The sequence below is a fragment of the Marmota flaviventris genome, chromosome 2 (genome assembly GCF_047511675.1).
Source record: "Marmota flaviventris isolate mMarFla1 chromosome 2, mMarFla1.hap1, whole genome shotgun sequence".
Classification (NCBI taxonomy): Eukaryota; Metazoa; Chordata; class Mammalia; order Rodentia; family Sciuridae; genus Marmota; species Marmota flaviventris.
The window spans coordinates 26,087,986-26,101,242 of record NC_092499.1 but is presented as its reverse complement, the minus strand read 5'-3'; the positions used below and the strand labels follow the sequence as shown (position 1 = coordinate 26,101,242).

Here is a 13,257-nt window from a genome sequence, read left to right as displayed (position 1 = left end):
AAAGGTTAGTTTGCCTTTTCTAGGATTTCTTATCAGTGGGAATCATATTTATCTATTCTTTTGTGTAGTCATCCTTTAGCATGCTTTGGAGACTCACCCATCAGTAACTGGTATCAGTAATTTGTTCCTTTCATTGCTGATTAACATTGCACAATAAGAGCATACAATTTATTTATCCATTTGCCAAAATGCTTTCGGGTACTTTTCTCCTTGGGGTTATTATGAATAAAACAGCTATGAATATTCAAGTAAAAGTCCTTTTGTGGGCATGCTCTCATTTTTTTTAGGTAAATAAATACCTGTAATAATTGCTGCCAAGCTGGGCACAGTGGCGCATGCCTGTAATATCAGTGGTTCAGGAGCGAAGGCAGGAGGATTGCAATTTCAAAGTCAGCCTTAGCAACTTATCAAGGCCCTAAGCAACTTAGTGAGAAAAAAGAGAGAGAAAAAAAAATATATGTATTTTATATATGTATAAAAGGTCTGGGGATGTGGCTCAGTGGTTAAGTGACCTTGGGTTCAATCCCCAGTACAAAAAAAAAAGAAACTAAAGGCCAGGTGTGGTGGTACATGCCTGTAATCCCAGCAGCTCAGGAGGCTGAGGCAGGAGGATGGAGAGTTCAAAGCCAGCCTCAGCAAAAGAGAGGTGCTAAGCACTCAGTGAGACACTGTCTCTAAATAAAATACCAAGTAGGACTGGGGATGTGGCTCAGTGGTCAAATGCCCCTGAGTTCAATCCCCAGTATCCTCTCCCCCCAAATCAAGTACCCATGAGCATCCTATGTGATCCTTCATTGTTCCACATCTTCGTCCACACTTAATATTGCAATTCATTTTAATTTTAGCCATTCTTATTGGGGTGTGTGGGATTTTATTGTCATATCAATAGTGATGATCATTTTTTCATGTGCTAACTGGCCATTTGTATATACTTTTTAGTGCAATGTTTGTTAAAATTTTTCCCTTATTTTTGGATACCCTTACTGAGTTTTAACAGTTCTTTATATATTTTCTGGATAGAAATCCTTTATAAAACACTTGTATTGTGAATTTTTTTTAATCAGTCTGTAGTTTTAAAGTCTTTTTCTATTTCCTTCTAGAAGTTCTAGAATTTTTATCAGCATATTTCAGGTTTATGATTTAATTATCATATATAAGGTTTGAGTTCATTTCCCTTGTGGACATTTAGCTGTTTCAGCACCAGTAGTTGAAATAACTGTATTTTCCCCACCAAATTACCTTGGAACCTTTGTTAAAAATCAACTGACCATATATGTATGGGTCTATTTCTGAACACTATTATTTTACTGATCTTTATGACCATTCCAAAGGCAACAGCATTCTGTAGCTTTATAGGTATTCTTAAGTCCCTTCTCAAAATTGTTTTGACTGTATTCCTTTGTACCTCCATAAAAATTTTGTCAACCTGTATCTACAAAAAAAAAAAAAAAAAAAAAATTAGTGGTCATCTTTTCCAATGCTTAAATATTTCACTGGTTTCCTGTGCATTAAGAGAAACCCCTCACCCTGACCCACAAAGTCCAGGGTGGCCAGCCTCTGCCGCCGCCTTTCTGGCTTCACCACTACCCATTTGCTTATTGAGCTCTTTTCTTTACTGAGACTTTCTTTTAGATCCTCTGCTTCTTCAGACAGGTTTTCTTGTCACCTGTCTAAACCAGAAACTGCGTACAATCTTTTACTTTTCCTCAACAGTCTTTTTTTTTTAATATTTATTTTTTAGTTTTTGGCGGACACAACATCTTTGTTTGTATGTGGTGCTGAGGATTGAACCCCAGCTGCACGCATGCCAGGCAAGCGCGCTACCACTTGAGCCACATCCCCAGCCCTCCTCAACAGTCTTTAGTGTTTATAAAATGATGTATCTGTTTGTGCGCTTGTTTACTGGAAGGTAGGAAGCATATCTATTCATTGCTATGATTGATAATGTTCCGTGTACTTGATGGCACAGAGATAGAGCTCTCGATATTTCTTAGTTAAATGAATAAAGGCAGATATGTCTTTATGGACATTTTATTAGGGCAAAACAATATATATTTGCATGGGATGATTCTTAAGTCATCTCAAATAGTTCCCCTTTAGATCTTAACATGCACTCTCAAAATTGATACACCACCCTAACTCATTATTTATAACTTCACAGTCATACAATAAAAAATAAAAATAAAAAATCATCATCTGGCAAAAAGGCAGGGTATGGAAGAGTGACATTTTAACACATTACTAAAATTTTAAAAAATTTTATTTACATTTCCCCTTCTTTTCCTTTCCCAGACTATATGAACATTACAGCAAAGGAAAGGGGTCATCACAGCACACCTTGTGAATTCCAGTTTACAAGTAACTTGGTCAGTGGAAACACATGGACCAATGAATAAGATCTCGGCCTCCCATCAGCATTTCCTCTTCTCTTTCCCCCTTCCCTTACTGTTAGCTGCCTTTGTCAGAGAGGGATCATCAAGATGGTGGGGGGGGCCTGTTGGCTGAACTGACAGGGCGATTCCCAGTGTCCTGTAAAGAGCCAGCAAGGAAGCTCTTAGGATTCTAACCAAAGTAACAACACTACGAATGAAGACAAGCCGCCACTCCACCCTGGTCAGTGGTATGGCCCCTACTTTCCAGGAAGTTTTAGGCCAAGCAACCAAGTTTTGCATAAGAAACATGGAAACTGAGTTGGAAAAAGCAAACTTTGAGCTGGCTCAAGTCTCCTTGTGGACGGACCCACTCACCACGTCCACGGCAACAAAGCAGATGCTGAGAAAGCACGATGTCAGGGTGCTGCCCTGGTTTGTAGCTTTCATTCAACCCCCTTACCACTGCCTCAGAAGAACAGAGCTTTGGGTATTGCTTCATTAAGAACACAGCGTAGGAGCCATTGAATTCTTTAGGGTCAGTTTAATATAACTCATCATACCAAAAAGAATAACAGCTTAAGGCCATTTATCATGTATGCTACCCAGTAAACAAAACCTATCCACAGCTCCTGGCACCAGAGTGGACTGGGAATGGGATATCTCCAGACCCTGCAGGGAAGACGAGAATGACCATTTTAACGAGGGAAGCAAACTAGTCCCCCTTTTTTCCTTCCCTAGAAAAGACTCCATAGCAAAAAGCTGCTTGGAAAACAGAAGTCACTGGAAATGACAAAGGAACAGCAGCATTTTGTATACAAGTAAAGCCAGGGGATCACTGGCAAGCCCTAGTGTTTCTCCTGTGTGAGGCGGAAGCCAGCCCTCTAAGTCAGTTCTCTGGCTAGACACACAGCAACTGGCTAGGAGCCCGACACACATTTCATGTGAGCAAAGCGGAGGAGAGGAAGGGACACGCTTTTCTCCACATGGAAGGTACTTTGGTACCTGGCTGAATGGACTGAGATGCCTGCTGCATACTGAGCTTCTGTGTTAAGCAGGTAGCAGCACACCTACAGGTTCTGGGGCCAGGAAAATAAACGGATTAGCACTCCCACCCTGAAAAAACAAACAAATCTATAGATAGATTCTTAGCTAGGCAGCCAAGAAGAGTCCTAGATTTTCATACTACTTTTACCACATTCCACAACCCCTTTGGGCTAAGTTGACTCCATACCCGTGTGAAATGCTCACCAATTTCTGATCTCTGTTGAGTATAGGCACTGAGAAAAGAAAAAACACTGCTGTCCCTCTTGTTCTAACCACACAGTTGAAGCAAACAGAATAAAATCCATTGTGGCTTATCTAGAACATCAGGAGAGAAAAGGGACCCTAAAGTCAGGTCTTAACAATTTCCTATACAAGAGAACAATTGCATTTAGCCATTTTTAGGTGGGTTTGGCACAAGACTGCAACTCTTTACAAAATAAGAATTAGCCAGGGTCTCTCTCTGCTGCCATGCTGTGACCAGCAATTCTACACTGTTCCAATCCAGTATTTGGGGGGACCAGAAATCCTCCCTGATTTAGAAAAGAGAGAACAGGGAGGTCGTGGTAGATCATCATTTCCCCTTTCCCCTGTGAAGTCAGAAATCTCTCCAAGTAAGCTACTCTGCCTGGTTTTCACTAATAGGTGGGAAGCAAAGGGTATCACACACTGACAGTTCAGCTGGACCACATCAGCTGTGAGAAACTTAGATACAGGACCCCTTAATTAAGGAGGGATGGAATAGTCCCCTGCCTCCTCTTGAAACATAAGGCTGAGTGTACAAGGAGGACCAGGGTGTCTGAGCTATTGAGCCCAAGCCCAGCACCACCATATATATCAGTTTCTCTGGAGCTAGAATTGTTTAAAAAAAAAAAAAAAGAAATAAAAAAGAAATCAAGAACTGGAAGATACAGAAAGAAAGGCAGGCCAAATGAAGAGAAGTATTATAGAGACAACTCAGTAGGAAAATGTTCCATTCCTTGGCCTCTGAATGGGAGTGGGGCAAGCCGTGTAAGAGGTTCCTGTCCACCTTCTGTGTCCACTTGAGGAAGACGCTGATTTTCACTGTTTGAAATCTTCCCCCAATGAGTTTAAGATAGTGACTAAGTGGCTGGATTCTTCAAACAAGCAGTATTGAGGAGTTCTGAGGACTAGAATCTGTTTTTAAAAGGGATTTTCTTTTTTAATCTAAAGCAAAAAAAAAAAAAAAAAAAAAAAAGATTTTAAAGTGCTCAAAAGAAAAAAAAAAGTGCTTCAAATTCCTTGTCACCTGCTAGGATAAAGCTTTTAAAATAAAGATGGGAGGGTGGAGGATGGGAAAGGCAGCGGAGCACAACAGACACTAGTATGGCAATTTGTAAATCAATGGATGTGTAACTGATGTGATTCTGCAATCTGTGTATGGGGTGAAGGTGGGAGTTCATAACCCACTTGAATCAAAGTGTGGAATATGATATGTCAAGAAATTTGTAATGTTTTGAACAACCCACAATAAAAAATTAAAAAAATAAAAATAAAAAAAAATAAAGATGGGAGAGCTGGACACAGTAGAGCACACCCATAATCCCAGTCACTTGGGGAGGCACAGGTGGGAGTGTCACAAGTTTAAAGCCAGCCTCAGCAAATTAGTGAGATCCTAACCAACTTAGTGAGACCCTGTCTCAAAATAAAAAGTAAAAAGGAATAGGGGTGTGGCTCAGTGGTTGAATGCCCTTGGGTTAAAAAAAAAAAAAAAAAGAGTTAGGAGAAACTGCTACTTAGGCCATTATTTGTATGTGATTTTGTGTCTCCTAGCTGTACACTTCCTGGTTTCTGATATGATCATATGAATAACTCTACACCTGAAATGAATAAAGTCAATGCAACAAAGAAGGGCAAGAAAAAGTATTAGTCCAACCTCTATCAACTGACTCACATCACCAGTTTTGGTAGGAATGGTTAACTGCAACCTATTTGAAGTACAATATGTTTTTTTTTTTTTTTTTTTCTGTGTGTGTGTGGTATTAGAGTTTGAATCCAGGGGCATTTACCACTGAGACAGACCCCCAGCCCCTTAATTTTTTTTTTTTTTTTGAGAGGGTCTTGCTAATTGTCCGCGCTGATCTTAAACTTGGAATCCTTACACCTCAGCCTCCCAAGTAGCTTGGATTATAGGCATGTGCTACCATGGCCAGTTTCAATCCCACCAGATTCTTGCATCAGGCCATGTCAAATTGTACTAAACAATATTTGCTTATCCCAGATTTGTGATCATTCTCAATGAGTATGACTGTATTTATATACCCTTGTACTTCCCCAAGAAGTTGGATAATTAATGATATGTAGGATATAACTGGACCCCCCAAATTTATATTACAATTAAGTAGAGACAACCAGCCACATGCAATATACATATAACATTTTGTCCTCTACAAAGTACAAAGATCCTGGATAGATCACAGGAATTTTGTCTCTTCAAAATAAACTCTTAATTACATTTATCCTGAAACAACTTCTCATCAACAAAGTGACATGTGTGTTTATAATTTTAAATGCCCATACTGACATTTTAATTTGCAGTAACTTTGTGCAAGCCAAAATAAAAAAAAAGACTAGCGGATAAGTTCATTGATTAAAGTTTGTGACTTCTGCAAACCCTACACCTACATCTTTAATTAGTAACTGCAATGCAAAAGCTATCTGGTATTGCAGACCAATTCTAGAGTGGGGAATTAGATGCGCAGCAAAGGTTAGCAATGTACTTAATTTTACAGGCAAGTTATTTTAGTCACCGTAGTCTTTCTTTTACTTTAACTTGGACATGCTAAATATATTCCCTGCATCTCTCCTTAGTTCTTTTATTCACCCTTGTCTGTTTTCTAAAAAAAGTGATATAAAACTTTGGAATATCGCAAGGGCTTAAAGCTCTCAGACACTGAATGACCAAAGATAACTTACACTTGGGACATGAAAACAAAACTGCACAAACAACGACGCTGCTGATATCTTCCACCACGTGCATCTGCACAACATGCCACAGCTGATGGGGAGACACAGGATGTGGACTGGGAATCTTTACTAATAAAAGGAGCAATTTCAAAATCAGATCTGCAAAACAACTATCATCCACTGTTTTTTCATTCTGTTCCCAATCCTTCTCCTATAATACTTGATGGCTACTAAAAGACAAACTGATTTTGGGTACAATAAAGCCAAATGTTCTCTTCACTTGAGCTTTGGTTGAAGAAAAATTAAAAACTTTAAAATGGTGATTCTCAGGTATGTTCTTTGGTCAAGCAGTATAAAGCTTTCTGAAAGAAGTTCCCTTACCTGGTTACAGTATGAAAACAGTCAAAATAGGGGATATTCCAGTTTAGGAAATAGATCAGATTCCTATTAGAATTTCTCAGAAAAAAGAAAATTCTATACAATGGAAGCACAGGGAAAATCTAGCTCCATAAGCCAGGTTAAAATTGTTTGAGGACATCAAAAATAAAAGAACTAGAATTCAAAAGAGTAATTTTAAGTGGGTCAGCTTCTAAAAGGGTTAAATTAATAACTTTAATCCTGAAATAGAAACATGATAAATGATTTCTGAGCAAGGATTGACCAACATTTTCCTATATCAGTTTAAATCCTAATCTGGTCCCAGGCCCAGTCAGAGGCTGTCATGATTTTGAAAAGTAGAAAGGAGGCAGAAACCCAACCACAACCATCCTGGAGGTACCAACTCTTGCCACATCACCTGCCAGCAGAGCCTTCACCATGGAGCAGCCTCATTCACAACATGGTGATCAGTGAGGAGGAGTCCATCACCTTCATCAGACAGGCCTGACTAGGCAGGAATTGGGCCTCCAAAATGATGTGTGTTTTCAGTAAGAGGTGGGAGATGTCAGGGTTAGAGTTTGAAAGCACGAAAAAGCACTTAGAATTTGGACACACTCTCAGACTGTGACCATATGAAGAAATATTAGATAAAGAAAAAAAATCATCTGGTAACCAGAACAAAAAATGGAATAAGATCAAGGTCTTCGGAGCCCCCCACCAGTTACACAGTTGGCACTATCATCGTTTACTGTTTTTCTTAAAAGGCTAAACTTATGAATAAAGTTATGACTTTGGTTGATTACTTGACCAGTTAAATAAGGATTTCAAGGTGGGCAGCCTCAAAGACCTGGAGGGAAAAATGTGGAAGGCACTTGCTCCCAGGGGGAGGAGGGCCGGGGGAGTCTCTTGGCTGGAGAGCCAGGGCCAGCAGCAAACCTTGCTGGACCCAAGCCTGCAAAGTGCTAGAGAGGGCAAAGCCTGGGTGGTTAGCCAGACAGGCAAGAGCCAGCATGACTTCACAAGTAGAAGAGCTATAAAATAAAACATGTTTTTAATGGACAAAGTGAATCACTTTTTTTTTTTTTAAGGTGGTTTTTAGCAAAGAAAGGATGTGAAGCAGTTTTTGTTCTTACTATTTACAAAATGCCACTTAGAGCAGAGGTGGCCACCTTCAGTAGTTGAGGAAATGTCTTTCATGTGAGATGGCCACAGAAGTGTGGTTCCTGGAACTGGCTCAGAAAGGCCACACTGTCCTTGGTGAGAGAGTTCTTCTAGGGAGCACCAGAAAGGCTCAGTCTTCTGTCTCCTCATATGTGGTCTCATCAAAGGGCCTGTCCAGTAGAGGCACCAGCCGGTGGCGGGAATACTTCAGCTGCAGCAGGTCCCCAACTTCATCTATCTCCTTTAAAGCCTAAGACACAGCAGATGAGGCAGACGTCAGTCAGGGACAGCAGGACGCAGGCACGCTTGATGGTTTACTGGGCCCAAAGCAATGATGGTAAGGTTGGTGTGTCCAGTGCATTCACTCAAACCAGACCACACACAGCTATGGGAAGAGCTGCTTTTGAACAAGGCCTCAGGCTGACCAGAAATAATGACTTGTGAATAGCTGGTATGCAGGATAAAGGTTATATGTGTATACATGTAACGGCTAGGATATGCTCGGTAGGAAAGGAAATACACTGGCTGACTGTGACTTCCCAAATTCTGTGACACTGCGTAAACCTGCTTAATCTTGTTGCTACAATTTTGTATGACAATGTATACCTTATATTTCAGAGCTGATTATTAGTAAGAAGACACATTCATCTGTTCTCAAACTTAATTTTTAAAAATCAGTATTTTGAGAGAGAAAAAGGACATCAATAGCATTCCTTATGTATTTCAGCAGAAGAAAAAAATATGAAAAATATAAAAAACAAATAAGAGCTGGGCTTCAATATGTTATCAGGACAGTGGTACCTCTGAGAAGAGATTTAAATGAAACTCACAGGGAAGCAATTTAAGCTTAAATTTCAGCTGGGAGAAACCATTAACCACTGAACCCTTGACCTCTGACATAGGATTTATTAATTTAAAACAAAAATTCATAGGATTTACTAATAACACAAAGGAAAAGGGCATTTAGAAACTCTGACTTCAGAAGAATCTTTCTTCCTTAATGTAAAAAAGAAAAAGATTAGCAACAGAAACCATCCAAACAAACCCACAGTAGTCCAAGTAGATCTAGATTATAAGATTCCTTCTGAGACAAGGACTTTCAGTATGTTGCCCCAGCTAGGCCCAAGCAATCCTCCTACCTCAGCCTCCCAAGTCATTGGAATTACAGGCATGGACCACTACACCCAGTAGAATAAATTCTTTTTTTGGGGGGGAGGGGGGTTTACTGGGGATTGAACCCATGGGCCCTCAACCACTGAGCAACATCCCAGTCCAATTCTTTTTTTTTTTTTTTAATATTCTATTTAGAGACAAGGTCTCCCTGAATTATTTAGAGCTTTGTTAAGATGTTGAGACTAGCTTTGAACTTGCTATCTTCCTGCCTCAGCCTCCTGAGGTGCTGGGATTATAGGTGTGAGCCACCATACCTGGCAGAATAAACTCTTAATTGTAGAAATTCTGCTGTGTAGAAATAGGAAGTAAAAAGTCTTCCGCTGTTTAGAAATACAAAATGTCAATCAAATTATTATAATAAACTTCTAAAAGTATAAAAACTCTTTTTTTAAAAAAAAAAAATATATATATATATATATATATATATATATATATATATATATATATATTTTTTTTTTTTTTTTAGTTTTTTTGGCGGACACAACATCCTTGTTTGTATGTGGTGCTGAGGATCGAACCCGGGCGGCACGCATGCCAGGCGAACGCGCTACCGCTTGAGCCACATCCCCAGCCCAGTATAAAAACTCTTGCCGGGCATGATGGCGCATGCCTGTAATCCCAGCAGCTCTGGAGGCTGAGGCAGGAGGATTGAGTTCAGAGCCAGCCTCAGCAAGAGCGAGGCACTAAGCAACTCAGTGAGACACTATCTCTATATAAAATACACAATATGGCTGGGAATGAGGCTCAGTAGTTGAGTGCCTCTGAGTTCAATCCTGGTAACGCCCCCCCCTTACAAAAAATATATAAAAACTCTTTGGGATTATTATCAGATCTCAAACCAATTAATAAATATTTCTTTTTTTTTAACTTTTATTTTTTAGTGGTGGATGGACACAATACCTTTATTTTTTTATTTTTACGTGGTGCTGAGGATCAAATCCAGTGCCTCATTCATGCTAGGCAAACGCTCTACCTCTGAGCCACAACCCCAGCCCCGAATTAATATTTCCAGCAATTTTTTTTTTTTTCAGATGTCACATTCTAAAGTTTTATGAATTTGCACAAAGCATACCTTTTCAGCAGCAGGGGGGTGGAGAGTGGGGATAGAAGCCAGGGCTTGTGCATGTTAAGCATGTGTTCTACCACTAAGCTATACCCTCAGTTCAGAAAACAAAACTTTACAATTTAAGGACCGAGGGCTGGGGTTGTAACTCGATGACAGAGTGCTTGCCTAGCACATGAGGTCCTGGATTCAATCCTCAGCATCACATAAAAATAAATAAATAAGGCCTGGGGATATAGCTCAGTAGAGTGCTTGCCTTGCATGCACAAAGCCCTGGGTTCAATCCCCAGCACCACATACATACATACATATATACATAAATAAATAAATGAAGTTTAAAAAACTTGAAGACTGAAATCTTAGATATGAAACAACAGCATATCAAGAGGCAATATCAAGAGATGAGAATAAACTGAAATCATAAATAATTAAATTCAGTAATAGTTATGAGCCCCAACTATACTTGGCACTGTGACAGGTGCTGAACATATAAAATGAGACTTAGCTCCTAACTTTCAGATTTATGTATGGGAAGGCTGGAATCTAGCTCAGTGGTAGAGGATTTGCCTAGCCCATCCTGCATGAGGCCCTGGGTTTGATCCCCAGAAACACAAAAATAAAAGTCTTATTTATCAAGAGGAAAAGACCTGAGCAAGTTTCCTTTAAGTGGAAATATACAGAATGAGTTGCACTCAGCCAATCAAGGAGGAGAAAAAGCTTAAGATAGAAAATTCTACATACATGACAATAACCAGAAAGCTTGGAACAGAGACAGACAGGATGGAAAAGAACTGCACAACTGTGGAGTCCATAGAGACAGAATGCTATGATGAATCTGGAAAATTCTCCAGAGTTTGGTTGACACTGGATCTGGTGTGATGCTACACACTTGGTAGTTCTCTTGTAAATGGCAGTTTTAAGTAGCATTGGGCACCACTGCTGTCTTAGGTACTCAGAAAACATTCGGATCAACAAATGATTGGTTTCATGTATGTGATACATGGGTTCTTTTAGTATAAGGCATGTTTACACCAAGATGAAAGTGTCCACTTACCGTATCAAGTATTTCTTTGGTATGAGCTGCTGACAGGCAAAACCTGGCTCTGGACTCAATAATTGGGGTAGCAGGAAATCCTACCACAACTACACCAATGTTTCGCTTTAGCATCTCTCGTCCAAAGGCGCTACAAAGGGGAAAATGAGGAAAAGAAATGAAGAACAGTATAAAGCAAAGGTCTTGCTGTCTGGAATGATTTAAACTCTAGTGATGTAGACATCACTTCCTCTAACTTCTTCTAAAGTTAAAACTGACAATTCACAACTCGTTTATTCAATCCTAAGGTGGTGGTCTTCTGTATGATTTCCTTCACAAGGTAAAAGAATATAATTGGCAGAGACCAGTGTAACAGGGTTTGCCTAAAGAGATTTATAATTACAGTCTTAAAAAAAAGTACCCTTGTTATTAACAGTGGTTCAAGGGCTTCAAAATAAACTTGCATTAAAAACCTGGTCCTTAAAATGTTAAGCTTGGGGGGTGCACGGGGAGATAGGAGGAACTCTGATTGGGCAAATGGGAGGGAGGGAAGGGGAGGGGGCACGGGGGTATGAAAGATGGTGGAATGAGATGAACATCATTACCCTAGGTACATGTATGACTGCACATGTGATGCAACTCTACACTGTGCACAACCAGAGAAATGGAAAGTAGCATTCTGCTACTATGTATAACTAATTAGAACAAATAAAAAAATGTTAAGCTTGGCAGTTTCAATAGTCTTAAGGTTATGGAGATAGACAGGACTGGCTATAACATGACACAGATCTGCTGGCAGAGTGACCAATCGGCAAGCGGCCTCTAGTTTCTGTCAGGTAGCTGGCCAGTGGCTTTGGCTAATTGCTCGCACTACCTCTCACTCCAAGTCAGCTGTCCTATGGCCTTACTCCACATCTGAATCTTGACTAAATAACATATCCTAATTTTCACTTAATTTTGTTTATTAAATTATGCTGTTCTGTTTTTCCCTCATTGACCTACCTTATTTCTATTTTACTTTTCCATTAATTTTTTTCACAATACTTGTTTGAGAAAAATATCCTGCACATCTGGCAATACATCAGTGCCAGTCTTTTCCTACTCTCTAACACCTGCATAGCTTTCTCCATGCTCCCAGGTCAGATGAGCCCGAGCTCCCCGTATCTGTTGATCACGCTCCCTAACTGTCCAGCACATCACCCCAGTTCTCCTCCACCCTCTTCAGTTTCACCTGTGCAGACAGATGAGGCACAGTCCTCTCTAAACAAAGGGTTCTAGATTGAGTCCTTCAGATCTGATAGCTCAAGTATACCTGTGATAATTCCACTGGGAGAAGATTCCCTAACACTCTCTTTGTAGGACATAATGCCAACTCCCTCTAATTCTGTATTGAAACCTGCACTCTTCTTTTCCCCTTAGTAAGCATCTCTTCCCAACTTCTCTCTCATAGTCTTTGGGATCATCATTCTTCTAGGCTCCCCAATTAATTTTTCTCTCTTATATTCACTTCAATAAACATTTACTGAGTGCCTTCTGAGTGTTGGAGACTGAGGTGGATACTGGGGATTCAAAGATAAACATAAATATTTGCTCCCTTAATGAATTTAAGCAAATGGGAGAAATGATCCTTATTCTAATTTTATACTAAAAATCTGGATCAAAACTCACCCATTCAAAAAGATATACCTTTAGTGCTTGGGAGGCTGAGGTAGGAGGATTACTTGAGCCCAGGAGTTCAAGACCAACCTGGACAACACAGCAAAACCCTGCCTCAAAAAACAACCCCACTCTCCCACCCGGGGTTGTGGCTCAGTGGTAGAGTGCTTGCCTAGCATGCGTGAGGCACTGGGTTTGATTCCCGACATCACATAAAAATAAACAAATAAAATAAAAGCTATTATGTCCATCTACAACTAAAAAAGAAAAAATAATTAAAACAAACAAAAACAATCCCCCATCAAAAAGAAAAACACATCAAAACAAGGTACCTTTTTTATGGAACCCATACTAAGCAGATCACTCCTTTATTCTACAGCTCCAGTGTAATTTTGCATACAACTGTTCGATATAATTATTCAATGTAATTATTGTTCATTTGCTTTTCAAAT

The 13,257-nt window shown here is 39.7% G+C and overlaps 1 protein-coding gene across 1 annotated transcript in view; it reads right to left on the bottom strand.

The window, feature by feature from the left end:
• Positions 1-2,015: 2,015 nt before the first annotated feature.
• Sptlc2 (serine palmitoyltransferase long chain base subunit 2) overlaps positions 2,016-13,257 on the bottom strand; it is a 114,545-nt gene continuing 103,303 nt past the window's right edge. Inside the window, exons 11-12 of the mRNA XM_027931642.2 lie at positions 11,171-11,300; positions 2,016-8,130 (exon numbers count right to left, since the gene is read on the bottom strand). Of these exons, the coding sequence (XP_027787443.2) occupies positions 8,011-8,130; positions 11,171-11,300 (250 nt within the window). The 3' untranslated portion in view covers positions 2,016-8,010. The remainder of the gene's footprint in view (positions 8,131-11,170; positions 11,301-13,257) is intronic.